Below are 27,819 nucleotides of genomic sequence, written 5' to 3'. Positions count from 1 at the left end.
GGAGCGGGCGGGCGGCGCATTGTGCGCGGCGGCGGGGCCGGGCCGGGCCGGGGCCATGGAGCGCTGGACCGGGCGCGTCGCGCTGGTCACCGGCGCCTCGGTGGGCATCGGCGCGGCCGTGGCGCGGGCGCTGGTGCAGCACGGCATGAAGGTGGTGGGGTGCGCTCGCAGCGTCGACAAGATCGAGGTACCGGGGGCCGGGGGCACCTTTCGGACCGCGGCCGGGGCGCGGGCAGCCCTACGGCGGGAGCGCCCCGTGGGCGGGCCTCGGCCGTGCCGCTGCCGCCTCCCCGCGGGGCCTCGCCGGGGCGGGAGCGCTCCCGGCAGCGGGGCCGGGCCCGCGGGCGGTGCGAGGCGGGGGCGCGGCGGGCCGGGGCTCCGCCGTGGGCCGGGCCGCGGTGCCGCTCGCCGGCTTCGCCCCGGTGCGGGCGGTGGGACGGCGCGGGGCTGATACCGGAGCGTCCCCGGGCCGCGCTGGCCGGCCGGCTCCCTCCGTGGTCCCGTCCCCGCCCCGGTGTCCGGAGCCCTGCCCGGGAAGAGCCGGGTACAGCCGTGCGTGGGGCTTTTCCCAGCCCGGAGGAGCAGGGACGGCTGGCTGGAGGATGCCCGAGGAGCAGATTCAGGTTCGGGTTTTTCTGAGCTACCTCGTGAAGGTTAAAACCAGCGTCTGGCTGCGCGGGGGGGAGCGGGGATGTTTAAGGGCTTGTTGACCCCCCTCGGCGTGGGGTTTAACCTGCTTTCTGCCTGCACGCTGGCGTTCGGGAGGTGGGGCGCTCCTATGAGTTAATGTTAAAATAGGGTTTCGGTCCTTAACGTGTTATTTGCCCCTACGACCGGCACCTCTAGAGCTAAGTCACAAACCTCACGGCGTTGGCTTAAAAATAAAGATGCTTAAAAGAAATAGTTTCTGTGGGAGCCTTTTTTGTAGCTGGATGCATTTGCAGGCTTTCCCTCGCAATGGCACGAGCTAAGGCTTATTTACTTTTTAAGAAGTTTCCTCTGAGGGAGGAAAAAAGTTGTAGTCAGACAGCTTAAATATTGTCATCTTGGTTGGTTGGTGCCTGCCCAGCCAAAGGAGATCTATAGATTATATATATACGAACATCCAGCGTTCGTATTTCCTTAGCAAAGGGGATAAGGACTCACTCTGCACAGCTGACCACATCAGGAGTAAATCATCCAAAAAATCATGGAAAACAAGGCTTGACACTGCTGGTGTTGCTGAGAAGTGGGGTTAAATAAAGAAATGCTTGGAAGAAACAAAACTTTTTCCATTCCTCATCATGAATGAGAAAGACACCACTTGCAGAGAGGAGAAAATACACCGACGCAACTTATTTAACTGTCCTTTGGGGCTGGCTTCTAATTTTGGACTTCCCGACGTTTTGACACTGCAGTTTACAGGGACAGCCGGGCTCTCCAAAGGCTTTCCCACGTGTGGCTGATGGTGGTTAATGTACTTTTATTCCCTGGCTTCATGAGGCTGCTGCAGCCTCACGGTGTCTGGTTAAGGATGCCGTAAAGGATGCCGTTGCTTCCCACTCCCCTCCAAAATAGAAAGAAAAGCCATTTCCAATATTGCCTTTTCTTTTGATTTTCTTTTGAAATATTTTGTTTTTCTTTGGTAAACAAAATCAACGAAACTTATATTTTCCTTCAGTGCTACAGAGGAGTTTCCTTTCTGAAGCCTGAAAGCCTTCCTTTCTGAAACTTTTCTGGCAAAAATACAGTGTAGATTTAAGAAAGTGTAGTCTTCTAAAGGCTTTGCCTTTTTAGTTGAATCTGCACAAAATGCAATCACATTTTATCCAGGCGATTTATCTGGGTAGTATGGTACGCACATTTACTGAGCAGTGCTGACCGGTATCTTCCAAGTCTCTTGTCACTGTTGTGTTTCAAAACCTTGTGTTTAACACCGCAGCTAATGTTTGTCCCTGCTTACTTCTGTCTCCCGTCCTCTCTAAGGACTGAATTGTGTTTGCAGCTCATTTGTTTTGGTAGGTGTCTGGACTGTGTTTTGCTCCGTTGCTATTCTGGTTTTATTTATTGTGAAGCACATTTCCTTAAAGAGGAAGAAAATCCCAGAGGTGCTGCTCGCTCAGGGAAGGGAAGGTGGTGGAGCGCGAGGTGGTCCAGGGTCACGCCGGGAACAGGTCCATCACCTCGGACTGGCTGCCAGGGACACTTCTGTCGGCACAGCTGAGGCTTCTTACCGACTCCTGCCCTGCCTTTGGAGCAGAGTTGTTTGTGATAACTAAGCTTTCCTCCAGGAGCTTCACCTTGTGTTATTTTTCTTTAAAAGAAAAAAAAAAAAGGAGGAGGAGGAAGATATTCAGGCTTCAGACTATTGAGCTCATGCTGGGACTTGGGACTTTGGACGTGGCCACAAGAAGCCATCTCGAGGAGCGGGAGTTGGCGTGGTGTGCGGAGGATGACCGTGCTGCGGCTGGCACGGCGGGCGATGCCGCCAGACCCCGTCTCGGGAGCTGCCGGCGGGACTCCTGCCCCTGAGGGGCTTCGGATGCTCCGGGCAGGAGGAAGGCACTGGGCAGGTCCGTGCTGTCGGCACTCTGCGAGCGTGTCGTTACCTTGATTAGTTATTGTATAACCAGATCTATCCGCAAAATACACTCGTCTGTCATCTCCGGCTGCTGATTTTCCAAGTCATTGTTGGTCGGGAGCTGGAGCACAGCATCCTTACAGGACGCCTCGGTGGGGATTCGAAGGATGCGCTCATTCGGGGAGAGCGGCTCGCGCGGGAAGGGCAGGAGGGGGGAAGCTGTGCTGATGTTCGGGGCTGGGGTGCGGTGATGGAGGGACGAGAGGAGAGAAATATGAAGGAGCTGAGGGCTTGGTGTTGCCAGATGTGAATAAAGGAGAGGTTAGAGCATCACGACCATGGTTGCTGCAGGACAAGTCTTGTTGCTGTATTAAAACTGAGTAATTCAGTAATTACCCCTGTGGATAATGGTGTATAGAGGAATGAACCCAAAAAATACATCAAGGCAGCTTGAAATGGAAAGAGTGCGAACAGTACAGTGTAAAAGCAGGAATACAGTACTCATTTTGTAGCAGAAAAGCGTATGTTTTCGTTGATGTTATGCACTAGTCATCCATTTTAAGGTAAAGTGCTGGAACCACTCTATGTGGTGGTTTTATAACCTACTGTAAACGGGTGACTGAAAGAGTATGTTGTCTTGTGGGGAGCTTAACTTGGGCAATAAATGCTATGTCAAGATTTCTTAATCTCTTGGAAAATCAGATAAGGGCTTGAGGCAAGATAACGAAGGATTTGCAAAGTTGCGGTTTTGGTATTAAACCCGTGTCATGACTCCAGTGCTCTTTATTTGACTTTTGAAATAAAAATGTTAATGGCTTACAAAAACTGCAAAAGTCTCTTTTTTTTCTTTCTTCCATGGCTCTGTAGAAAAGCTGTGTGTTTGACTTGCCTTGATTAGTGCTCCGGCTGACTTCGGTGGTATCGTTTCAAAATTGGATTTGATTTTTCTTTTGTCACATCTTTGTATGTGCAGGCATGGCAAACGCAGGCTCCGGCGGCTGGGTTTCCCCTCTGTAGCTGGATCTACCCGTGACCCTTTAAAACACGGTGTTGACCCTCCTGCAGTCCTCGCTCGCAAGGAGCCTCGTGTTCCCCACTCGTGCCACTTTTGTGAGTGGAGACTCTTCGTGTGGGTCATCCAACAGTAACTTTAATAGCCAGACATCGAGGAATAAAATATAATTAAAATGACTTTATTTTACTTTTGCATGCCAGGAAATAATTCGGGTTGAAAGCTGGTTTTAAATGAGAAGCCTGGAGGTCCTAATGGCTGTCACAGACTTTTTGGCCTGTGCTCTTACTGTTTTCTGCTCTTCAGATACCCACACGTGTTCCAAGTCAGGAGCGAGCGTCAGTGCTTTAATGAATGAGCCAGGAGCTTTTAGCAGCCTGTAAGACCAAGCTTTGGTGGAAACTGCTCCCTATTAGAGGATCACCTTTACAGGGACCCCCTCGCTGATCACTTGGGTCTCCAGCGTGGGAGAAGACTTGCTGTGATTTAATGACTCGCCACAGCCTAGCTGGTGCGCGGTAGCACATTAGCCGCAGTCACTCCACCCCGCAGACAAAAGGCAGTGTATCGCTTTTGATGGCTTCACTACAAGGCTCTTCAACTTTCTTCTTCCTGATGTTTTCCAGAAATCTGTATTTAGCATCTGACTTCTCGCAGCAGCACAAAAAAGGGAGAGAGCTTCCCCATGCACCGGACAAAATGTTTCCCCCCCGGCTGGCAAACCACTCTCTGGTCTTTTATTCAGCATGATGCACAAGTTTTATTTTGCGGTGTTCTTTCCCTGGGGTGGGGGAAGACTTGGGAGGGTTTGTGGTAAGTGTAGGGTCTGGCTCAGGGGCATGGTAAAGGCATCGAGGTACTCCGGTGCTTTTCTTTTGGAACACAGGAAAGTACGAGACAGGGAGCTGTTTCCAAAGAGTTTGCAGTCGACGCTTGCTATTACACTCTTTTTTTGTAATAAAATTTAATTTCATGTATTTTTATTTTTATATTTGTAGAGAATGGCAAAAGTGCTGGCAGGAGTTCTCCCTCCGGCCCCGGTGTCGGAGCACTGGATCCGTGCATGCCTCGTGGCCAGGGCTGTCGCCGATGGGAGAAGCTCCGGCTGGGGCAGTCCCACCCGCTTCGGGTCAGGCAGCACCTGATGCTGCTGCACTCAGTTTTGCTAGAAATCTTCCAGCAGCTCAGGCATTCCTTTGCTACCTTGCTGTAGGGTGCCCGGGGGCGTCTGTCACTTATTTTGTGATTTTATTTTTTTTAAATTTTTTTTAATTGTATTTTTCTCCAACGCCTTCCAAGTGTTGTTAATTCACCCCTTAGAAAAGGCTCCTGGGAGAGGTGCGGGAAGCCAGCCGGCTCCTGCAGTCCTTCGCATCGCTGCTGGAAACAGCTGAGCTGGCGGGGTTGCAGGGTCGCAGCGCACAGAGCTGCGCCGCTCCGGCGTGCCGGCCGGCTCGTCCCTCTCTGCGATGGGAACGTCTTGTGTCCGCTGCAGGCCAAATAACAAAGCGTCCGGCTGCTCCCGGGAGACCAGCGAGCATCCTGGGAAGCAGCGGTACCTGGCTGCTCTGCCAGAGGGGCAGGATGGGGGGGAACCCGCTGCGCTCGGCGAGCGAGGGGAGATCGGGGCCCTTGGGCGATGGCCTGCTTCAAGGCGTTGGAGAGATTTAATCATGGATGTCGTGTTCTGAAAAAAAGATTTTTTTGTTCTTTGTTGGGGTGGAGAGAGCGAGCTGTACAGGAAGCAATAAATGTGGTTTAAAATACAAGGCTTAACCGATTAATTCTAATGCATTTGTGACAGTTATTGATCAAAGGTAACATTTATAACCAGGGACTGCATTGTCAAGGTTAGATCTTGCTCAAGAAATAGCCTTTGATAAGCTGAGCTATTGATTGCAGATTCGAGCAGTCCAATCTCTGACGAGGTTACTGCTCTCTTCATCAAGCAGCGCGTGGTGGTGTGGGAGGAGGAAGAAGTCGCCGAGCCTTCCTCCCGGCAGCTGAGCATCCCGAGTAGCCATTTGCGGGCTGGCTGATCCCTTCCACCGGTCGCTGCCCGGGCCGTAAGGTGCAAGGGAGGCTCTTGACCCCTTCGGTGCTCCAAGGCGGTTAATTAACGGCTAAATTGTTTCGTAGTACCTGAATGTGGAATTTAATTACGTTGCGTGCAAATCGCATTGATGGCTTGGAGGTCAACTGGTTAAAATTTTGGCCTCCCTCTGTGGGTGTCCGTCCGTGGGGTCGAGCTGTGGGTGTCCCCGCAGTGCCGGGTGTCCACGGTGGGGTCTGTCCCTCTGCCCTACAGTCGGGGCTGGGGTTCGCGGGGCGTCCCCGAAAACACAGGTTTGCTTCTGTGCCCACGCCGCCTTCATCCTGTGACTTACAGCAACGGGCTCCTGGCTGAACGCGAGAGGCGCGAATTCGGCCTCTGCGGCTCCCGTCCTCCCTGTGCCGAAGGTGGATGAGCCGCTGTCCCCAAACGCTCGTCGTGGCCCGCGTCGCTCCCCCTCTCCTGTCTCGTCGCTCTCCGGGCGTGCAGGCTGCGGAGCTGCTGGGCTGCGCGGTAGCCCAATGAATTATTTTTTTTAAGGCAGGAGGAGCAGCTCCAGGCAGGATAATCCCAAGGCATGGTCCCCGTGTAAATGAATGACCTTCAGATTCTCCTTGGCCTCTGGAAGGGCTTGTTTTGTGTTTGGGGAAAGCCTTGCCTCGGGGGTGGTGGGTTCTCAAGGCCTCTGAGGTGCTTTTATTGCTGCTCGTCCCTGACCAGATCCTTTCCTGATTAAATGCGAAAGAGATCCCATAATTGCTGTCCTGAGTAGTGGGAACAAATGCTTCGCTGTCCCGATGGTTCTCCTCAGCCTTGAAGCTCAGAGGCGCGTGGGGGAAGGGTTGCTTTTAAATCAGGTTGGATTCATCCTCCTTCCCCCCAAAATGTGCTTTAAAAATGTCTTATTGCAGCAGCCCCCCATTCTCCGCTTCTCTTTGCAGTAAAGCAGCAATACCGGGGTACGTTGCACTTGCAGCCCTGAAAATCAGTAATAACTGAGCCTTTTCCTGGAGACATGGTGGGGTGCTTGTTCTGCCTCTGCCTCGCTGTGTAACAAGGCAGATCAGGTAGCTGTCCCGTGCCTCAGTTTCCCCATGTAAAACCTGGTAGCTGCTGCCCTGCGGAGGTGGGAGGGCGGGATGGGAGCAGCGACCAGGCACGGAGGGGGTTTTCTGGTCTGTGTTTTGGGTTTGTGGAGAGCGTCCCAGGGCAGGGAGGTCCGGACGCAGCCGGCACAGTGTTGGGGAGTAAATACGATGGTGGTTTTCCTGGGGCTTGTTAATAGTTTAAGCTCCACAAAAAACAGCGGCTGTGCTAAAGTCGCACTTTAACCCTTGCTCCTGCCAGTGTCCATGTGGGAAGTGTTAATGGTAATTTCCTGGCTGACAATATCATTATTTTGCCTTGGTCGGTCCTGGGTGGGTTTGTGCCCACCCTGGTTCTATAGGGTAAAATGGGAGCAGAGGACCTGCGGTCTTGCTCCTTCAGCCAGACTTTTCTCCCTGTTAGGCTCGTGCAGATCAGCTGCAGCTCCGCTCAGCTTAACTGGGGATTAGCATCGGCGTAGATGTGAGCGGCGCTGAGCCCCCCGTGTCCGATGGCGTTAGCACAGATGTTTAATCGCGGCACCTGCAGCTGCACGGCGATGGAAGTGGTAATCCTTGCTGTCGCTGCCGCTTGCTCCGACCACGGCTGGGCTTGGGCGCGCGGAGCCTTCACCACGGTTGTCGGTGGGTTGTAAATCTGGGACGTATTAAAATTCAGGACCCGTCATCTGAATTTTGGTGCTGGGGAGCATTAGGAGCCGGTGGGGGAAGGTCTGCCGCTCTCCCAGCGTGCGTTAATCTGTCTTTTCAGAAGTGGATTCGTTGAGGATTACACGGGTGCAGGATGGGAGCCGATGAGACAGATGCCTGGGGACCGCGGCTCCTGCCCTGCCCTCGCAGCAGGAATGCTGCCGCGTGGATGGCGCTGGGGAGAGCGGGCAAACGCCCAGCTCCGCGAGCTTTGGAGAAAATCCAGGGCTGCGCTGTGGGGTGTCGAGAGGGGAAAAGGCCGATCTCGTGATCTGACGGTGAGACCCGCTGTTCTGGTACAGCTCTTTCGGTGACAGCGGCGGGTGCTTGGCAGACGTCTGTGTTGCAGCAACGTGCGGGGCTTGGCCAAGCTCTGGGAGCCCAGCGGCTGCGATCGACGCTCAGGTTTTCCTGGGCCTGCGAGCGAGGAGCTCTCCGGTGGGTTATCATCTGGTGGGTGGCTGCTTCTTTGTCTCACAGGTGGGAATGCTGGGGCTGGGAAGGGGGAAAGCCTCCCAGTGCGCTTGCGACAGAGCTGGGAACGGGTCCCGGCTCTCCTCAGGAGTGCTCCCGAGTCTTACCCACAAGGTACGGTGATATACTCGGTTACAACATACGTTATTCAGGGTGGGCATGTGCTGATGGTTTCCACGGACCTCTGATCACACCCTACATCTTCAGGGGTCTCAGACCTTCACTGCTGCAAGATTAGGTGGGGTTTGATTTAATTAAAATAAATAAATACATTTTTTTCAACTCCCTGAGTGTAGTGGAGGTGTGCTCGCCTGCGGTGGAGATGACACAGAAGGCATGTGCCGTGATCTGAGGGTGTCAGGCTGAAGCTCCGGCTCGGCTCTGCCCTCCCAGGGATGTGTTTGCAGGTTGCCTTGGAAATCTGTGCTCGAATGGGCGGCGATCCAGCCTGCGACGCGTGGACCGTCGGGTCTGCTGCGTGCAGGCACTTGGGTGTCTTGGAGCTCCGTGGTCTTTGAACCCTGCTTGCGAAGGCAGCCGAGGGCTGGCGGAGGACCGCGGGTGGCGGCTGTCCAGCAGCTTCGGCCTTAATAAGAGCGTGGGGTTCGGTGAGGAAGGAAAGCATCTACGTGCCTGGCTGCGTGGGAACCTGCTTTGTGCATGTTGGAGCTGAGGAGCAGGCAGGCACCTATGATGCTTGTTTTAGGGTAGTCATACCTCAAATAAGCAAGAGAGATTGCTCTGATGAGCTGTCATCGTGGGAGCAGCGTGTTTCCTCCTCCCCCACGCCAGCCCGTGGCAACGTGATCTGAGCAAGCAGGAAAAAAAAGAGGTGCCTTCAGCCTTGACGTACGGAGCGATTGTTTGAATGCCTTAAGGTAGCAGGGACGTTCAGGGCAGCGTAAATGGGGCGATTTGGCTTGCGTGTATGGCACTGGAAATCTAAAATTAAGTGAGCTAGGAAAAAACAATCTTGGATGTTTAACTACTGAAAAAGCGCAGGGAGCAGAGAGGGCTTGGAAAAAAGCAGAGTCTGGAGCAGTCTGGGAGGACAATTACCAGGACTGGGAAGACGTGGCTGCTCAGCCAGGCGCCTCTTTAGCAGGAGTCTGGCTTCGATGCCTGGGATGACACCAGCTGAGTGGCTCCCTTGGGCCCGGCTGCTCCCACGGGCGGGAGAGGGGCAGGAGTGGAGCCTGTGGGACGGGTCTGCGGGCGAAGGGCAGGTGCCGTGTTGATGTTCAGTGTCCAGAGCCTGGGTACCGTCGGGGAGACGTCCCGGGCAGCTGATGCCGGGGATATGCCAAGATGTAAAGTGTGGCAGCACCACGGGTGTGAGGAGCCCGGAGGAGGGAGGGCTGCCGTGCCGTGCCGTGCCGTGCCGTGCCGTGCCGTGCCGTGCTCTGTAGCCCTGATGATGACCGTGGTCATGACTACCTGAGTGGGACTGTTACCCCTTAGAAGCCTCTCCATGGTCTGCTTCTCGCTGCTGGCAGCTGATAAACAGCAGATAGGTCCAAGAGGTTCCCCGGGGTTCTATTCCCTTCTCTTCCACAAAATGAGATCTGGTTTTTCTCGGTTATTTATTACGTGAGTGCTGATTTTGTGTGCCACCTGTGAGTCATTGCAAGGACTGTGAAGTCAGTACATTTAGGATGACAGAGGGTGCAAAAAATACATAGAGGGACTTAAATTTTGTCCCAAATTTTGATCACTTTTTTCCTTTGCCTGTGCCAAGAGGTGGTGGGTTTCTGGAGCAGTGTGAAAAATCCAGTCTCCCTGATCAGGCAGCCTGTCTGTACTTGAGATGCACTTCAGGTAAACGGTCTGAAACTGGTGCTGGTCCTTCTTTGTCTGTACTAGGTTTTGGTATTGGTGCCCCCAGCTGAGTACTGCATGTTTGCTTTTCCATTTAAACCTTGTTTTCCAAACTTCCCCATCCCCACCGTTCTGCCTTCTGTCCTGGAATAGACACGGATCGGAGCTGAGGAGTGGCGATTGGCAAACAATCATCGAAAAGCATCAATTTAAAGCTCACAAGAGGGAAGGAGCATCACTTTACTGTTTTATTCATTTGAAACCTCCTTTTAGACTCCCATGGAGGCCCTGGCTGGGCACCTGGAGCCAGGCAAAAGGAACTGGAAGAAATGTGAAGTAATACTCATCCTTGGATCATGTGTGGGCAAAAAGCCCCAGGTACCTGGCAGCTCTAGGAAGGGATTATCTCCATTTTACAGATGGGGAAATAACTCTGAATCTTGCCCATGGTCACAGAGCACACTATGGAAATAAACCCCAGTCTAGTGCTTTATTCCATATATATCTCTTCTTCTATTATGCTGTTGCACTGGTATTAAATCTTAATTAAAAGAAGCTTCAAACTTGCCAATCAGAAAAATGAAAGGATTTGTAAGCCCCCAGTTTTCTTTCACAACTGTGATGCTGTTCGTTAGGATTTTTCTCCTTCATTTCCTTTAGATAGCAAAAGTAATTGGGGTGATTTTGGTTTCTTTCCAGTTCGTTTCTTGGTACAGCTATGTATTTAAGCATAAGCTAAATCAGTAGGATGCAAGTACTTGTGATGAATGGCAGGTTAGATTAAAAATTACCTAATGGTTTCTTCTGGCTTTAATCTCTCTGAACTAAATGTGTCTGAAGTTAATAGGATGGTTTGCCAAATAAAGCCCTACGTGACTCTCTTCTTTTTTTCCTCCCCTTAAGAGTCCCTTTAAATGTTTGTATCAATTAGTTTTGTAAAACCATTTTACCAAGACTGAATCTAAATGCATGGCACTGTGCCCTTTCCAAGTGTCGTATGCATAAAGAGCATTAACCCCTTCTTGGGAGAACTGACGTGTATGTAACATATGGAAAACATCCCATAAATGCGAGGCATCCTTTTCGACCTTTAAAAGCAGACGACTAAATAGTATATAGTAAGCAGCATGACCAGGTATTCTTCTTTGTCTTTCTTACACTCAGGGAAGTGCTGGGTGGTTTTTTTTCATTTGCTCATTCATTCATCCAACACTGCTGGAAGCTGAGATAAATCACTGTGATGTCAATGGAAAAATTGGTGTCTAAGCACGAGGCAGATCGCAGCCCGCGTATCTAGTACATACTGCTGTATTGGCTCGTTATGTCACACGAGTAGTTTAGATGCCCTTTGTGGAAAGCTGGGCTTTCATGGGTGTTGCAGAACTTGCCGGGTGGAAAGCTGGGCTTTCATGGGTGTTGCAGAACTTGCCGGGTACTGTGCTCATGCTGGGTAGCGTATCAGAATTACAGGGGCGAGGGCTTGCATCAGGGCAGTGGAAGGCTCTAGGTCAAATGTTTTAACACACAGGGTGTCTATTTCTTCTTTATGCTGCATTATCCCAGTTTGTACCAGTAGCTATAGCACCTGGCTGTCCATTTCCAAGCATCCAGTGATAATGGTGTGGTACAGAGATGCTCAGGTCTTGTTTCAAATCTTCATCTCCAGCTGCTGGAGGTGCCCTGGCCCCCGTCTATATTGGTGTTGCGTTACGCGGTCACTCTCAAGTTGCTTATGAAATCTGGAAAAATGGCACTTTTCTTTTTTTTCCCTCCTTGTGCGTGTGGTGTGCTTAAAGTGGAATGAGCATTAATTGAGTGACTTAACGGATGCTCTGGAAAAATATTGCAAGCTCCCTAATTCAGAGAGTTGCTTTACATGTCTTCTCTTGCAAACTTGCCCGCAGTTGATGTTTCTTTGAAGAGCCTGTGATGACTCTTTATCTATAGATGGTTGAAGCACATTCCGCGCCGCCTGGGTGTCAGTGGTGTTCGGCACTTCGTTTTCAAAGAGAATTTGTTAACACAAGGGTAGCCTGCGAGATGAAAGGATCCATGTTGAGCCTCGTTTGAGGCGGCGAGACACCAGGCAGGAAAAGAAGGATCTGGAGAGATATTTGATTTCTCTGGTCAGTTGTGGCAGAGAAGCCTTTCCCTGAGTAAGAAAGAGCTTTCTCGTGGTCCATCTAAGACATAAGCTAAGGAGATTGCCTGGGAAAACAGGATGGGCAGCTCCACCACGACAGCCACTGCTGTCCAGAGCACCCCGTGTTTCATCTGCTCCTTCATCTGCTGTGCTGCAGCCTGTGGTGTTTAGACCCTGTCTGCCTCCATCGAGGAGCGGTACTGAAGAGGGAAAGGCTTCACCGAATAGTGAAAAGTGACAGCTGAACATGGAAACGGAGCTATTAAACACAGCGTTTCCCTCTGGGCTGTAGATAAGCTTGTCCGTCCTTTCCTGTCCATGCTGATGGGCCTTCTTCCTTCCACAAGCTCTCTCCCTCATGCTTGTATTTCTCATCTTTTAAAATCATTGGCGTTGCTTGATTTGAGTTCAGCAGGGCTGAGTTCGGCTGGACCGGTTCCTGCCGTGAGCTGTAAGCCTTCCTCCCCGCAGCTCTGGGATGCACCGTGATGCTCAGCCTCAGGACGCGATCCCCGCTTTTCCTTCCTGCATGAGAGTACGCTGACTTTGAAAGACAGCACGCCGCTTCACCTGCGACGAGCCCTGACACCAGCAGTGAAAATTGGAGGCACCACTAGAAAGATAACTCAACCCAGCTTTTGATCGAGCAAACTAAACGTGGCCGGGCAATGCAGGAGGTGCCAGGGCACCAGCCCTCTTCCAAGAGCAAAGTCAGACCATGCTCCTGGCCATGACCTGGTGAACCAGGAAGAAGTTGTCCCAGACATAAGCTGTGGTACTTTACAAGCAAATACCAAATGGGATGGATCCCTTAGTGGAGTGCTCGAGTTTGGGCGGTGGGATGGAGAGAGCTCTGAAGCTGTCACCTTGGTGCCAGGTTATGAAGAACGTGGCTGAGGGCCCCTTGCCCATTTTTCCCTCCTGTATCTTAGCAGGAACAAGCCCCCACCCCTTAGCACCTTCCAGCAGCCCTTCATGCTGCTTTTAATTTTCTAAATGCTGCTTTTGCAGATTTTTCCCCGAACTGTTTTCTCAAGTGTGTACTCCGATCTTTAAAAAGTATATATTTTTCTACTATTATCAGCACATAATCAACAAGATTGCATGTATAGCAAAGCGAAACCAGCCCCGGGAGGGTACAGAGAGGTACGATTCAGTCCCAGGGGCCCCTTTGTTCTCCGTTGGGCAGAAATATTGTCTAGCTCAGCCCAAGCAGAGCTCTCCAGAGAGCGCGATGCTGTTGGGACGTATCGACCTCCGGGCTGAACTCAGCATGTCCACCCCCTTCTCGCTTGGTGCTGTGAGAGCAATAATCATAATCCTTGTGTAACTGCAATGCCTTCACTGAAGCGGTACGCAGAAAGGAGAGCGGCTTCTGGACCAGACCCTTAGACCTGGGCTGGTTTCGGCTTGTGGTCGGTGAAAGCTGTGGATTGCTGTGAAAGGCAAATCAGAAAAGCTTAAAATCACTGTTCAGGGACTCGGCCCTCCTCTGCGGTGCTCTTAGGTATTGAGAAAGGTTGAAAATAATTTACCGAACAGAGCCACTTGCCCCAGAGTAATTAAAATGAATGTGCTTGGGGCGCAGAGAGGGGTTTGCAGGTCCTGGCTTGTCTGTCCCTCTCCCAGTGAGGATGCTCAGCCCTGCTCTGTGTAAAACTTGGCTAAGAGAAAGTTGGTCACCGAAAAACCCACTGACGAAGAGCACACTTTATGATTTGGAGTTGGGAGCCAATTCGTATCTTCAGGTGGATTTTTTTTCCCTTTTTTGGACTTTGTGGCATCTAACCGAGTTACCAGCCCTCCTTGTTACCCTGCGGCACGCGGCCGTCCTGCGTTGTGCTGGCTGGGGAGCAGAGAGCCGATTCTATCGAAACTTCAGGGATCAGAACCTGCAGGTTTCCTGGGCGTGCTGGCATCTGATCTGCGGGATGGCAAGCGTTGGAGGCCAGCTGGATGGGAGCTGGGCCCGTGCTTTGGTTTGGCATTTGCCAGGTCCCGTGGTGTTTGTGAACTGATGCAGCCCCACGAGCTCTCCTGCCAGCCTGCGCCAGGGAGCAGTGCCGTGCTGTCTCTGATTTTTTTCTTCTCTTTCCACTTTCCCTTATGTTCCATGTTTGTTTTTTGTTTTCTTTTGTCTAATGTTTATTTCAGAATTTGGACATCAGGCTGGCTGACAAACGGCGAATGTCACCGATGCTGGGTGTTTTGGGGGGCAAGTCTGCCCCCGCAGCAGCCGCCGAAAGACCGGCTCTGCTAAGTGAAAGGGACAGGGGACCCCGGGGCTTGCTAGCTTCCCCTGGGAGCAAGCCACCTTCAACGCTCTGGTTTGTCACCCCTTTCATTAGAGCGAGCTGTGTCCAAGGCCAGCGTGGCTCTCCAGGCTCCTCCCTGTGTTGGTACAGATGGTGGGGCTGGTTTCAGCATCTGCCTTCTCCAAAATGTGGGAATTTCTCCATGCATCTTCCTGGAGGGCCAGGAGGGGCTGGGCCAGCCCGGGAGGTGATGCTGTACCTCACAGCAAGCAAAAAAAAGTCAGCACCCCTCCAGTGCGAGCTTGCCGGTGGTGTTTCGGGTGGTCCTGGGTGCTGCGGCTGGTGGCCCGGCTTCCCCATGTCCTTGTTTCTGGCCGAGGCCGAGTGAGCTCCAGGGCAGGCGCTCGGCTGGGGCCGGGATGTTCGGCAGCCGCCTTCATGTGCAATCACTGTCCTCTGCTTCCAGCCAGGGGACTCCTGTGCTGGGCCTCGCTCCTCCTTTTATAAACGGCTGTGAATTGCAGTCCTTGGTATGCAGGGAGGAGCCGGGAGGAGTGGGAAAGCTGCCTCTGGCAGGAGAGCGGCTTTATTGCACCCTCCGAAATGTCACGTCGGTGAAACCGCCGTGGGCGATGGCGTTCGAGTGATTTGGTGGACGTTTGTAGCCAGAGTCCATCTCTCCGCAGAAACCAGACATCACGTGGCTCTCGCCCCGCGCTGGAAGCTGTCACTGTCGCTAATACGACACATCAGAGATGAGACGCTGCGTCTCATTAGCATCAGGGGGTAAAGGGCATCCTCCAGAGGATTTGGCGCGGTGGCTGCCGCATCATTAACACAGGTGGCCGGCAGCAGCTCTTGGCCTTTCATTTGCTTTATATTGTCTAGTCTTATAAAAGATCTGGATGCTCGGAATAATTGTTGGTAATGGCTAATGAGGAATTGTCAGGCATGCGATTGCCGCATCCTTTATCCGCGCAGCAGCGTGGCAGACTTGCAGCCTGCTGCCGCAGCAGTATTTATTTGTATTTTGCCAGCACCTGCTCACCTCGACCTGTATTGCCTGGGGTGATGGACGAGCACAGAGTGTGTCCTCAAGTTTAATAACTTAAAGGCTGAAGGGCTCAGACTCTCATGTATATCGATATTTCTTTTTTCTTAATTAGCATTTACAATGATTCTTCCCTAGCGCCTGCTCTTAAGACGGGCTCGGCGGGAAGCTGCCATGTTTTGTTAGCCCTGGGGTGTGTTTTTAAGCGAATGGCTGGGTAAGCTGCTCCACAAGGAGAGGAGGCTGATGGCTGTTTTCTTCCTTGCTTTCTCTTCCCTAGAAATTGGCAGCTGAATGCCAGAGTGCCGGCTATCCGGGGACCCTCATCCCGTACAAGTGCGATCTCTCCAACGAAGAGGAGATCCTGTCGATGTTCTCCGCCATCAAGACCCTTCATCAAGGAGTTGATGTCTGCATCAACAACGCGGGGCTGGCTCGCCCGGAGCCCCTGCTCTCGGGGAAGACGGAGGGCTGGCGGACGATGATAGACGTGAGTAGTGCCACTGGGAGAGCAGGAACTGTGCTAGATTTTTATTTCTTCTGGCCACCAGCAGCATTGTCCCCAGCTACTTATTTCACGTGTGGAGAGCTGAGGACCTGCTTCCCGTCTGGCTCTGACGTGGCCCGGGTTTGCTGATTGGGAATAGAAACACATCATGCACTGCTGAGCCACATGCCTTCACCTTGGAGTATGAAGACACTCAATACCTTCAGTAGCATTTTTTTCTTTAGCTCAATGGCTTTCTAAAGGGTGATGAGCCTCACTTTTTTTTTCTTCAATAAAATAGGAAATTGAATGCCAAGCACTGGCTTTTGTAGCTAATCCTGTTAGTTGTAGCAGTGGGTTGTAAAATGGGCAGATTCTTTTTGGTTTAAAAAGCTGTAATGCTTTTTGTCTTTATAGCTTAATTTTCTGCCCATAATCTGGTTACAGCTGGATGTGAACAACGCAATTTCATATGCCGAACTGGGAGTTTGTGCAAATGGCCCATGCCATTTACTAGCAGCGCTTCTCCCTGGGTGTTGCTGTCCTGAGGTGCTGCTGTGCATCTTTTTGGGACTTCGCCCAAAGTCATTATGTCATTTTGTCATTATGTGATGGCCCTTTTCTGCACATAGCAGTGGCAGCCACGGCTGCGGGACCCCGGGCCAGTTTGTGTGCCTTTGCAATGGCCCTTTTGTACTGGCCTTCCTGCAGCGCTGGCCGGTGAGATGCCGAAACAAGAGCTTTTCACAAAGGTGATTTTCCCCTCCTATACTACCTACTTTTGTGCATGAAAGCTAAATCCTCATAGGAACAAGAGTCAAACTCATGGCTTTGAGTAAACCTTGCAGCACCTCCAGCAGCTGTAAGGGCTTGTCCTAGTAAAGGAAAAGACATGTCTACTTGAAAAGCTGCTCGAAGCTGTACTACATCTGACAGCGGAGCGAGCCGGGATCTGTCGGCTCCTGCGGCAGCCGGTGGCTGTTCATCCAGCAGCAGATTCAGGGGCTGTGTAAAGCAAAACAGAGAGGCACATTGAGGCCTCGGACTCCTGCTGCCAGGGCAAGAGCTGCCATATCCTGGCTAATTAAGTTCTTGTTAGGATTTTGGCTGGTCTGCTGGCTGCTGTGACTGCAGCCAAAGCAAGCTCAGCTCAGCTTTGTCTGCCCAGCCAGGCTTTTGTGGGTTGCCCAGCCTGGGTCACTGCACAGCCACATCTCCCCGTCCCTGGTTGCCATGGAGTCTTTAAAGAAAATTAAGTGAAGTGTAGCTGAGGCTGAGCTGGTGTAAAGCAGGGCACTTCCCAGCGTTGTCTCGCTGCAAGCCTGGCCCCGCGGGTCGCCTGCGCCTTGTAAACTCCTTGTCCTGGTCGCTGTCGTCGCGTCTGGTGTGGATGCCTCTGTGGATGCTGCGAGTCCCTCACACTCGTTTCTCTTTGTTCTTCTGACCTTTTGTTCTTTGTAAGGTGGGCAGGGGGCTTTTGCCTGCTGAAGACCCTTCCCCTCTCCATGCTCCCTTCCCTGGCTGCTCAGGTGGGAGTGCTCCCTTTGTCTCACCTTCCACCACTTTTAGGGAGGAAGATTTTGGAACAGGGGTTGCCCTGTACGAGACACTCCCGTGTTGGTATATACAGTGGCCTGACATGGGGTTTGGGAGCCTGTGGGGTCCCCCTCCTTGTGGGTGCTGCGAGTGCATCCTTTGGAGCTGCTTCGGGGTGACGGAAGGGGTGGGAGGAGAGGCAGGGTGGTGGCTGCGCAAGGGCAGCGTTAGGAAACCAGGCCGGGGGAATATTTTATTCCCAGAGGTGATCTGTACGGCTATATCTGCTCTCATTTGCTTGGCAAAAATGCTGTTGTAGCACTGGGAACAGACTGAGACACCCAAGCTTTCTTCATATGCTGGCAGATTTTTTTCCTCTCACCAGCTTCCCAGCAGCTGGTGGGTTTGCTCTTGGCTTGTGTGTAATTGTCTGAATAACACTTGCACCTTTAATGTGAAGGTGAAGCCCTGGGATCCTCCAGACCCGAACGCTTCACCCACCTCAGCCTAGGCAGCCTGACAAGCCTGGGTTTTGCTTTTTAGCCTGTTGGTAAGCGGTAGAAATAGCTCAGGGTTTTTCCTTTTGCTGTGTGTCCCCAGTTTTGTGGCTGCGACCTCCCTGCTTGGAGGTCTCGCTCTCCAAGCGTGCCGTGGCTGTGCAGGCGCCGGCGTGGCAGCGGGCTTTGGGGAGGGATCTGCAGTGACAGCTCTCCCCGCTGTAGCACACCAGCCCCAGGGAAACCCTCGCCAGGCCCATTTTTCCTGCATGCTCTGAAGCTCTCGGAGGGTCAGGATGGGGGAAGGTTGCCAGTGCCTTTCACGGGCCGCTGGGCTTTGCAGAGCTGAGCAGGAGCAGGGAGGCTTCTTCCAAAGGTCCCTTGGAGAAAGGTGTTAGTGAGCAGCACAGTTTGAGAGATGCTGTTGGAAAGTTTCAGTGTACTTCTGGGGTGCAAGGCAGGAGAAGTTTCTAAACAGCCATCAATCTATCGATTTAGGAGGCATTAGGGCCTTAAATTAAAGGCATTTTTTTCTTTTTCGTAAATCGATTTTTGTTTCCATGCATTTTTTATGAGCTTTGAGGCTCTGTCTCCTTCCAGGCTCCCCTCTGAGTATACCATAAAATTTCATAAAATTTCTTGCTATACATCTAACAGTCGAAATCATGTTATCGTTTACTTATTCCTTCTCTTTTTTAATGTTCCAGTTCCTTACTGTCTGGTGTTTGTTCCCAAGGGGGAGCTGCCTCTCCCAGGGCTGCAGCAGGCTCATGTTGGGAATCGCCCCTCCGTCGCTTTCCAGCAGCGGGGAGCCCAGCGCTGCCAGCCAGCAAATCCGGAGCGTGCCAGGGAGGGAGCGTGTTATCGCAGGCAGGTTCTGAGCCTGTCATCTTTTGGTTCACAGCTTCCCCCCTTTTCTCTCTACTTGTTTGTGAGGTTGTGCTTGACATGAGGCCGGAGCAAAGTCCTCCAGCCGTCCCCAATCCGCACGGGAGTAGCCGGGGCTGGGTGCTGTGTACACACTGACTCCAGGCTCTGGGATTTGAACAGCTCCTTCACGTTTTACCTACTGACCTTTACAGCCAGGAATTCAAGCTGAACTTTCCATCTGCACTGTTCGGGGCACAACGGACTGCAGCACACATCCTCTCGCTCCTCTAGACACTAAATGGGTTTGATTCTTCTTGGCATTATTCATTGACCAGCAAGGCTCTGTTCTTCTTGTTTTTATATACCATCTGTGCAGAGATATGTTTTCTGTAACCTGCCTTTTTATATGTATTTAGGAGCTGGGGTACTCATTTTGATGCCTTAGAAAAGGCTGATTCTGGGAAGTGAAATGCTCAGTGCTTCCAGGAACTGGATCTTTTATGTTCTCCCAACGTGGCAATTGGAACTCATTAATAACTAGAAAATGTGCCTTCATTGTTTCTATTGCATTAGCACACACGCGGCAGTCCCAGACCTGCTGCCTTGCGCGGCATGCTGTGCAAAGGCAGAGCACAGATGTGTTGGCCATCTCTGCTAAGGGACCTTTGAACCTTTTGTTCTTAAAATGGAAACAAGGCTGAAAAATGTCTTGCATGGATATTTGTAACAACGGCCTTTAGATTATTTCTCAAAGTGATAAAGCCCTAAGACTTGCTCATTTTCCAGGCACATTTTTAGGTTCCTGAGTGCCTGTTCCACGTTTTGAAATGGGATTTCACCCAAAAATCCTGTGGGTGCTATAGGGAAAAGGCAGCGAGGCAATCCCAGCTCAGCTGCCTTCCAGCCCGTTGTTTTGTTGTACCAGGGTGTCTTATCGTACGGGCTCTGGACTTTCCCATGTGGCTGTTGATTAGTATCTTGCTTTGCAAGTAGTTGTCAAAATGTTGTAACTCTACCCACGCAAGGAAGCGTTGCTCAGCATGAGTCACAGCGCTGGAGCCGGGTCCCAGGCTTTAGGCTGATGTTACCCTCTAGTGGCCTACGGAGGTGGAGTGGAGCTGGGGAGCAACTGTGCCAAAGACACGGTGCCGGGTGGGTTCAGGGCGTCCTGGGGCAGGGAGGAAAGCAGAGATGTCGTTTGCCACGAAGGCTTTCTATACTAACAGTTGCCCAGATCTGTATCTGAAAGGACTGGCTCCTCTCTTGGTGAGTATATCAGACTGGAGCGGGTTACATCCGCTTTCCTTGGCCTTCTTACCGTGAAATCCGAAAGCCTTCAGACGCCCTGCCTGCTCTGGGCTTCACTCCACTGCTGAGGTGGTTGTACAGTGCCACTTCTGCTGACATGTCTGCTAACTTCCTTGCACAGCCAGGTAAATCTTCAACCTGGTGCCAGGGAATTTATCTCTGTAGTTGCAGGTATGGTGACTGAGATACCCGGCAGTGACTGTGTGCTCAACCAAAGTGCGCTTGGATGAGGGTGATGACTCTACTTGTTGTGTTGCCTGAGTACTCCAGGATCAGATAAACGTGCTATTTATCTATCGCCAAGACAAAAACTCATAAGCATGGCCTCTAGTAATGAATAGAAATAACGACCAAGACAAAAGCAGTGACCTGAAGATCCTTCAGCTGACCCCACTCGTCATTTGTGTGCTGCTCAGTAATTACGTCTCTCGAATCCATCCCTTTCTGCCTCCTACTTTCTGGTCTCCAAACTAATGTTCCTCTCTTGCATGTCCTTTTGTGCTGGCAAGTCCTCGTTAGCCTGCCCCATTATTTATAAGTTTCACAGCGATGGTAGGCAGCCCTCACACATATCCTTCGCTTGCTGTCCACATGGCCTTGTTCCTGCTGCTCCTCCCATTTATAGTTGCACCTGACTTCTGATTCATCAGAAATTTAGTTCTTCCTGGATATTTAGTTCACAGCGGTGTTTTCAGACTTGTCTGGCCTGCTCATTTAGTTAGCAAAGTGACGTGCCATTGGGTAGGACCTGCCAGTGTGTCCTGCCTTGAAGTGGTTACATCCTTTCTAGAGGGCTTCAGCAGACGCTTTCTACTTTTCAGCTACTTTTCCAAATCTAAACCTCTATAAACTTGAGCAATTAGCACTGCTGCTGAGACGGCTTGCTCATCAGTCTTACACACACCTCTGGGTGCTTTGTATTCCAGCTGGGAGAATTTCCATATCTCCATCTTTCTGGAAATTTTGACTCGGTGTTTTACAGTCAGCAAATGCTCGAGGCATCTGTGCATTAACGGTGGCACATTGCAGGGGTGATACGGCTGAGTTTAACCGAGCCACGGTGTGCTGGGCAGTGCTGGTCCAAAGAGCAAAAGCCTGGAAAGCTCTGGATCCTGTGCGAAAGGACTGGACAAACTGCTTTCTTCCTTGGCTTATCCAGTTAGGGCTGAGGAAAATGTCAGCGGACAGTGTGACAGATCGGTGGCTTTCACATCTGCAGGGTTACTTGCCCGCTCTGGCCCTCCCCATGGCACGACGTGATCTTTGGCTTCATTTGTGCATGGGAAGCTCTTTGCTGGATGTGGTTTGCAGTGCCTCTGAGCGCCTGGCGCTCTGACAAGCAATATCTGGGGATTTCCTCGTTAACTAGCTGACCTAATTACCTGCTGCTAGTGTCCTATCAGCTGCCCAAACTCCAGTGTGCTCAGTGCTGTACAAAATAAACAACTTTGTCTCCTGGACGGAGTGCTGACTGTGGGGAAGTGGGTTTGTTCTCCCTCACCTTGCACTCTACCCTCACTCTTGTCTGTAAAACAATTAAGTCCACTTATTTCTGGCAGAGGCCAAGGCTGTCCCACAGAACTGGATGTCTGTGCCTCCCCTGCCCAAAGCCCTTGTTACTGCAGCCCCATCTTGGTCGCAGCGTGATTGGGGTGTGTGGCGAGGCGTGCGGTGTGCGTACGTGCATTTCCCTCCGTTGGCGTTCGCAGGAGTTGCCGTGGGTCGGGGACTGTAACCTGCATCGTGGCTTTGGGCGTGCGGGGGGCAAGTCGAAAGGTGCCAGGCAGGGGTCCTCTTAGTTTCTTCCTCTTTTCTCTTCCCTCAGGTCAACGTGATGGCTGTGAGCATCTGCACCCGAGAGGCCTACCAGTCCATGAAAGAGAGAAACATCGATGATGGGCATATTATTAACATTAACAGGTACGCAAGGGGGGAATGTGGGATCAGCCACGTGGGCTTCCTCCTCCCCGCCTCCCAGAGAGCATCTGAGTGGTGGAGCTTTAACCTCGGAGTGGGCTGATGGTGCCCGAGGAGGGCTTTTCTCAGGATTGCGATGGTTGATTTTCAAAGCACTTTTTTTTAACCTCTGCTGGTCTAAATGCAAGAAGGACCAAACCAGGGAGAAAAGGATAATGCCAACCACTTGTGACAGTGCAAGGTTGAAGCCTGAAACTTCTTGACCAGCTCCAGAAAACAGCTGTGTTGAGAGGAGCCTCTGGTGGTAGGCATTCCCTGCAGGAGAGGGGGATTCCCCTCGTAGCCACCACGTCAGCGTCTCTTTCTGTGTTCCTTACGGTGGCTTGAATATCTGTTGGTTCCTTCTAGGGGCTGCTTGCCTCCCCACCTCCCAGCACTTTCCTTTCTGCTCTCTCCTCAGCATGAACGGCCACAGCGTTGTGCCACAGTCGGTGGTGCATTTTTACAGTGCCACCAAGTACGCGGTTACAGCCCTCACGGAGGGGCTGAGGCAAGAACTCAGAGAAGCAAAGACTCATATACGAGCCACAGTGAGTACTGCGGGCTCTCTTCCCCTCTCCTGCTTTTGTGGGTGGTAGAGAGCTGGCAGCTTTATGGGGCAGAGGTTTTCCTTTTGGAAAACGGGCAAGGAAATGCAAAAATAGCGCTGAGCACACTGGGAACGTTGGAGTCCTGCGGCCAACTGTCCCTGGCCACCTCTCTTGCCCAGGCAGAGAGAGACTGGGGGGCAGGAGGCACAGGAGCAATGAGCTGTGCCAGGGAATAAACTTTTTGGGTGCACAAAGTGGGCAGTTGCTTGTCCGGGAGCGAGGGGAGCTCACGACAGCAGAGGGAGGCAGTCAGCTGGGCTGTTTGCTCTCATGCAGAGCTTGCGTCTCAGAAGCGATGTGTGCAGAAGTTAATTTGTGCCGCAACAGTCATTAAGACAAAGCCTGCTTTCTTAAACTATTCCCCTAGAAAAAGGGTGGGGAGGGAGAACAATAGAAAGGGGGCTGGAGTTTTTTGGCTTTTTCAGTGCTAAAATGTTCTCTCTCCTTTTTTTTTTTTTTTTTTTTATTCTTTTACTGAAGGGGAATTACAAATCCTATTAGGATGTGCTCTGCTTTTTTCCAGTGTATATCTCCAGGACTGGTGGAAACGGGATTTGCTTTTAAACTTCATGATAATGACCCCGAGAGAGCTGCTGCAACCTATGAGAGCATTCGGGTAGGACATGGAGAAATGGAAACAGAGGGAAGTGGCTCTGATTATAGTTTAACAGTCTCTCTCCTGGCTAACAGCACAAGGAGCTAGTTCTGCAGAGTGCCCAGTGCTTTCCAGGATGTAATCAGCATCCCCAAAGTCTCAGCACTCAAACCTCAGATTTTGCACTGATATGTACACACTATGTAGATTTTCATTCAGGTTCAGCTTCCGACTCCCTATATTTTTCCTTTTATTTTGATGTTCCTGTAAATAAACATCAGTCAGCTTTGACATTTGGCAGGCTGTGACTTCTTTATTGAAGAGAAGATACAATAAGCAAACATGCCTGCACAAGAAGAAATGTGAGAGCGTGTTGTCTTGCAGGTGGCTAGCATAGGATTTTTCTTGGGCTTCTCTGGTAATTTTTGATAAGGATGGCAATGCCTGACCTGGCAGAATTACTGTGCCAGTAGTAAGATTATTCACAGCAAATGGAGAATTATCAGCACCAGACACGTCCTTTGTTAAACTTCTAATGGATTATTTTTTTCCTGCTTGCTTGCATCTTTTTGATGTGCCCCAGTGACACTGTCGAAACTCGTTATTGATGGTTAGGGAAGAAGTGATCTTGTGGCTAACTTCCTGAGGTGCCCTTTGACTAAGAATCTCTTTCCTGTCTTTCCAGTGTCTCAAAGCTGAAGATATGGCTAACGCTGTCATATATGTCCTCAGTGCCCCACCTCATGTACAGGTAGGCTGTGGTTGGGTGGGAGGACTCTGCGGCAGGCGGCTGAAGGCGGAGAGGGTAACTGCTGCCCTGACGTCTGCTCATCAGCGTCGCAGCCACTGTATCGGCTGTGTGCTTAGCGGAGCCTGGGCTGGGGATTAGCAGTGATCACGTTTGTTTACACTTCCCTTATCGGATCCCTGCGGATCCAGCAAAGGCTGCTCTGCCCCCAGAGAAGGACTGCACAAGGCAGGGGGAATGGTAGGGATATGGGCATGTTTTGCCCTTTTTTTGGATAGTGCCATCTGAGATTTGCTGACAGTCTTGCAGCAGGGTCAGATCCTACCAGTTGCCAAATGACGTGTTGGGCCTGATCCTGCCAAGTGCTCTGCACCTCCCCAAGGATGGTGTGAGGTGCTCGTGCTGCCAGAAGGACTTCCATCCTGTGAAACAAGAAATAAGTGACCAGCTTTGAGCTGGAGCCAGGAGGAGGCAGGAGCAGTGTCAAAGTTTAGTATATGCAACAGAAAAGTTCCTGTGGCAAAAGCAAACTTTGATCATGAGAGGTTTAGCAGCCCCTCGCGTGAACTCTGCTCCTTTGGAGCAAGACGTGGCTGTCTTGACATTGGATCAGTAGTGATAGCTGGCCTTGTTAAGAGGATAAAAAGTCCTGCCCGTGGCTGGTCAAGCCGTGCTTCTGCTTGACCCTCCGTGAGCAGGACCAAACTAAAGACTTGAACCATGAGAGTTTGTAATCAGTGTCCTCTTGCACTCTTTTCTGCACGTTTGTGCTTTTATCCCTTCCGCGGAAGGCAGTGCAGTCACGTTCACCTTTATTTCTTTCTAATATCTCAGTTAAGCAGGCTCATTTCTAGTCACAGGAACTTTCTTCATGTGCAGCATGGGAAACGCCCAGTGCAGGATTTAAAATGGACTTCAGTGCTCCAGTGAAATCCCATGTTGGTCTCTTCTAGATTGGAGATATACAGATGAGGCCCACGGAGCAGATATCATAGCAAATGAAGAGGACCGTGAGCAGCACCGTGTATCCACTCCACTTCGAACCCTCTGGCAATTTAGGGTTTCGTCGGCTGGCTAGCAATGTTTTAATCAAGTACCAAGGATCATGTTTGAAGAATTATTTTTCTCTCCCTCTCTCTGAGCTGGTGCTGGTGCTGAGCCAGTTTAAAAAAAATAGTAGTGGGTCTCTTTTCTTCCCCACTCCTTTCTGAAACTGCTTAAGAGTAAAATGTATTTGAAAATAATGCAGGGAAGTGGTTTGTGGAAGATTGTTGTCTCCAGGCTGGTTTATTCTTCCTTTTGATTTCTTTTCAAGGTTTGTTTGATCATCTTTGCTGATGCTGTGTCTGGCATAGGTGAAGTGGCACAAGGTGTTTGCCAGCTTCAGTATGCTTAGGGTTTGAGATTTTTTAGTGGATGTCATACATGAATCCATCTAATTTTTGGGTTTATTTTCATCAGATTGATTACTGATGGTAATGATGCATGTGATATTTTCTACTTCTTTCATACTCCACTGCCCTAACCCCAGTGTACAATCGCACCCACCTCCCCCAACCCTCCTTTCCCATTCACATGAATCATGCCTGCCAAGTTTGAGGAAGTATAAATGTGTGTGCTTGCTATTTCTCTTTCTTTCTAGGTAGGTAAATAGTTGGAGGAAAAGTACCTGTATTTCTGCAGGTTAGAATGATCATCTAAGTGGCATAGTTACAGTAAGAGTGAGTTGTTTGGTATTTTTAATAAAAACTAAATGTGTGCTGTCTTGTGATCACCTCTATCCTTGGTATCATCTCCCAGCACTCTTGATGTTTTTGTACGTGATATTTGCATGCATTGACACTTTTCTGGAAATATTGATCGGTCTTAGAAAGATGTATGGTGCTGTTTAAATGCTGGTGCTGATGAGTCGGAAATGTTGAAAGTTTGTTTATATGCAGAGATACAAACTCGGAGAGAGAGAGAGTGAAATGAACCATGCCGAAGCTGTCCAAAATGAAAAGATATTAGTAGGGGCGTTTGCCTATGAAGCAGCAGGTAAAAGGTCTGGTTCAGATCTCGTACTAGTTCTACGCTGGTGCAGCCCCATTGTTTTGCTCTGGATTTATTCTAACCTGAGGGAGAAGAGAATCAGCCTCAAAGCTGATATATGTAGAGCTGGCGACCACTTGAGTTGTCTTAAGATTCTTGCAGCATGGCAGAAACACGTCTGTGTGTAGTCCAACTTGCTGCAGAGCTATGGAGCTGTTAACGTATATGTTGCCTTAAGATTGCAGATTCGCTCCTGCTGCGCTCTGGACTTTCTGTAGTGTTTCGGAAGGCGAACCGTTGGTTGAGGTGGAGCAGGTATGGTCAGTTGATCGGAGCGGAGGATTGGGAGCCAGAGAAACTTGGGTTGGATTGCTTTGCTTACACCAATATAGCTCTGTGGGAGTTCATCTGTGTTACACCACCATAAGGGAGACCGGAATTGGGCCACTCCGTCATGAGTTTCAACTCCCTGTAAAGCCTTGGGCAAGTCACTTTACCTCTCTGCCTCAGTTTCCCCATCTGTAAAATGGGGATAATAATACTTACCTACCTCACAGGGGTGTTGTGAGGACTCACAAACTTTTGTAAAGCACTTTGAATATGAGAAGCGCTATGTAAGTGCTGAGTGTTGATATGAAGTATTATTATTAATTAAATCTTGTGATACATAGAATTCCTTGTGCCAAAGGTGAGCAATTGTAGAAGGATACAAGGAGAAAACTGGTAAAACATTCCTTTGTAATGGCAAAACAAAGGCAATTTGCCCCTTTTTTTTTTCCTCTTTATAAATACATGCTCATGGTGTGTTCTGTCCATTCCTCATCTGTCACCAGTTTCTACTGGCAAGTACACGTAGCCTCGTCTCTGGATTTGGCCTTTTAACTTACTGTGAGTGAAATTCGTGCCCCGTGGTGCAGTCTGGCACCCCTGTAATGCACTGCCCTCCTCCACCTTGCCGAGGCGCTGGCTTTGTGTGGGTTCTTTGCGCAGAGCTGGGTTTCACCCGCGGCATTAGGTGAGATCGTGTGCTGTGAGGAGCAGCCAGTCCAGGTCTCCACGCAGCCAGCAATCCTCACTGCAGCGGAGAGCCTGCGCCAGCTGGAAAAGCTCTTCAGTCTCCCTGCCACCATGATCCTCAATTCAGCACTCGGCTAAGGAAGGTTCAAGCACTACTGTGCTTTTTTTATAATGCCCCTGTGGTGTTCAGTTAGACTTTATATGAAAACTCCTGATGTTTTCCGTAGGATTTCTTTTGCAGGAGCTTGTTGAAATTCAGCAGATGCGCTGTGCAGTGTGTGCCATCTTTTTAAGAGAAGATGGCTGAACTAGGAGTTGGAGGCAAAAAAAAAAAAAGTTGAGAAATTGGGAACTGAGCAGAAAAAAAAATGAGCAGGTATGTGGGTAGCACTGGTGAAACATCTGAATTGGTGGCCACAACTGTGTAGGAAGTTAAGCAGCTGTTGAAATGCATGGCTAAGGAGGGACCTAACTTATCTTTCTGCTCTGTAAAAGGAGGCTTTGGAGAGAATTGCTTAAGATGTAAGGTCTTGAAAAAGGGCCGGTCTGGGTAGTTGCTCCCTGCAAATACAACCTGGCTGACCTGCAGCCCTGGAAGTTTTGGTTTTTTTTCCCCAAGAACATTTGTAACATTTGCAAGTCTATAAAATAACCTTGAAATGATATCCAGTATATTTTTCCATTTCAAATGTGTTTTTAGGGGATAATTCCTGCTGCTCGTTAACTTCCCACGTGAAGCACAGCCTGTGGAGGGGTTTGGCGCGGATTGTTTGACCGCTCTGCCTCGTGTAACCTGGTGGCACCTTGAGCCATCTTCCTGGGATGAGATGGGATTGGCAGCACGACTCTGAGGCATTTAAAAACCCCAAACAGGAGGGTGTAATTTATCAGTAGGTTTCTAATTGTGAACTGTAAAATAAAGAATAAAGAGAGGCACCCTGTGGTTCTTTTGTTGTGTATATTGTAGTTTTTGTGTTAAAACATAACATCCTTTTTACTGT

The 27,819-nt window shown here is 50.6% G+C and overlaps 1 protein-coding gene across 3 annotated transcripts; it reads left to right on the top strand.

Annotated features, from left to right (window-relative positions):
• Window positions 1–11: 11 nt before the first annotated feature.
• Window positions 12–27,764, top strand: DHRS11 (dehydrogenase/reductase 11). 3 transcript variants are annotated; one of them, XM_075168382.1, is made up of 7 exons: window positions 12–187; window positions 15,443–15,652; window positions 21,686–21,780; window positions 22,238–22,367; window positions 22,951–23,043; window positions 23,708–23,773; window positions 24,724–27,764. In XM_075168382.1, exons 1-7 carry the CDS (start codon window positions 56–58, stop codon window positions 24,763–24,765), a joined length of 768 nt encoding a protein of 255 aa, XP_075024483.1. In that variant the 5' UTR covers window positions 12–55; the 3' UTR covers window positions 24,766–27,764. The 3 variants fall into 3 exon arrangements, 2 of the variants coding, with proteins under 2 accessions (XP_075024483.1, XP_075024484.1); XR_012676553.1 differs by having other exon boundaries at window positions 43–187; window positions 22,929–23,043; XM_075168383.1 differs by lacking the exons at window positions 23,708–23,773; window positions 24,724–27,764 and having other exon boundaries at window positions 43–187; window positions 22,929–23,131.
• The last annotated feature ends 55 nt before the right edge of the window (window positions 27,765–27,819 follow it).

Source organism: Calonectris borealis, chromosome 19, assembly GCF_964195595.1.
Source record: "Calonectris borealis chromosome 19, bCalBor7.hap1.2, whole genome shotgun sequence".
Classification (NCBI taxonomy): domain Eukaryota; kingdom Metazoa; phylum Chordata; class Aves; order Procellariiformes; family Procellariidae; genus Calonectris; species Calonectris borealis.
Note: the sequence above shows the minus strand (reverse complement) of the source record. Positions and strands in the feature narration are given on the sequence as shown.

What these genes read in the sequence shown, in the direction of transcription:
- DHRS11 (XM_075168382.1), top strand. Translation starts at nt 56, where the DNA reads ATGGAGCGCTGGACCGGGCGCGTCGCGCTGGTCACCGGCGCCTCGGTG. An exon ending in GCAGCGTCGACAAGATCGAG is followed by an intron (nt 188 to 15,442) that starts GTACCGGGGGCC and finishes TCTCTTCCCTAG; the next exon opens with AAATTGGCAGCTGAATGCCA. An exon ending in GTGCCCCACCTCATGTACAG is followed by an intron (nt 23,774 to 24,723) that starts GTAGGCTGTGGT and finishes GGTCTCTTCTAG; the next exon opens with ATTGGAGATATACAGATGAG.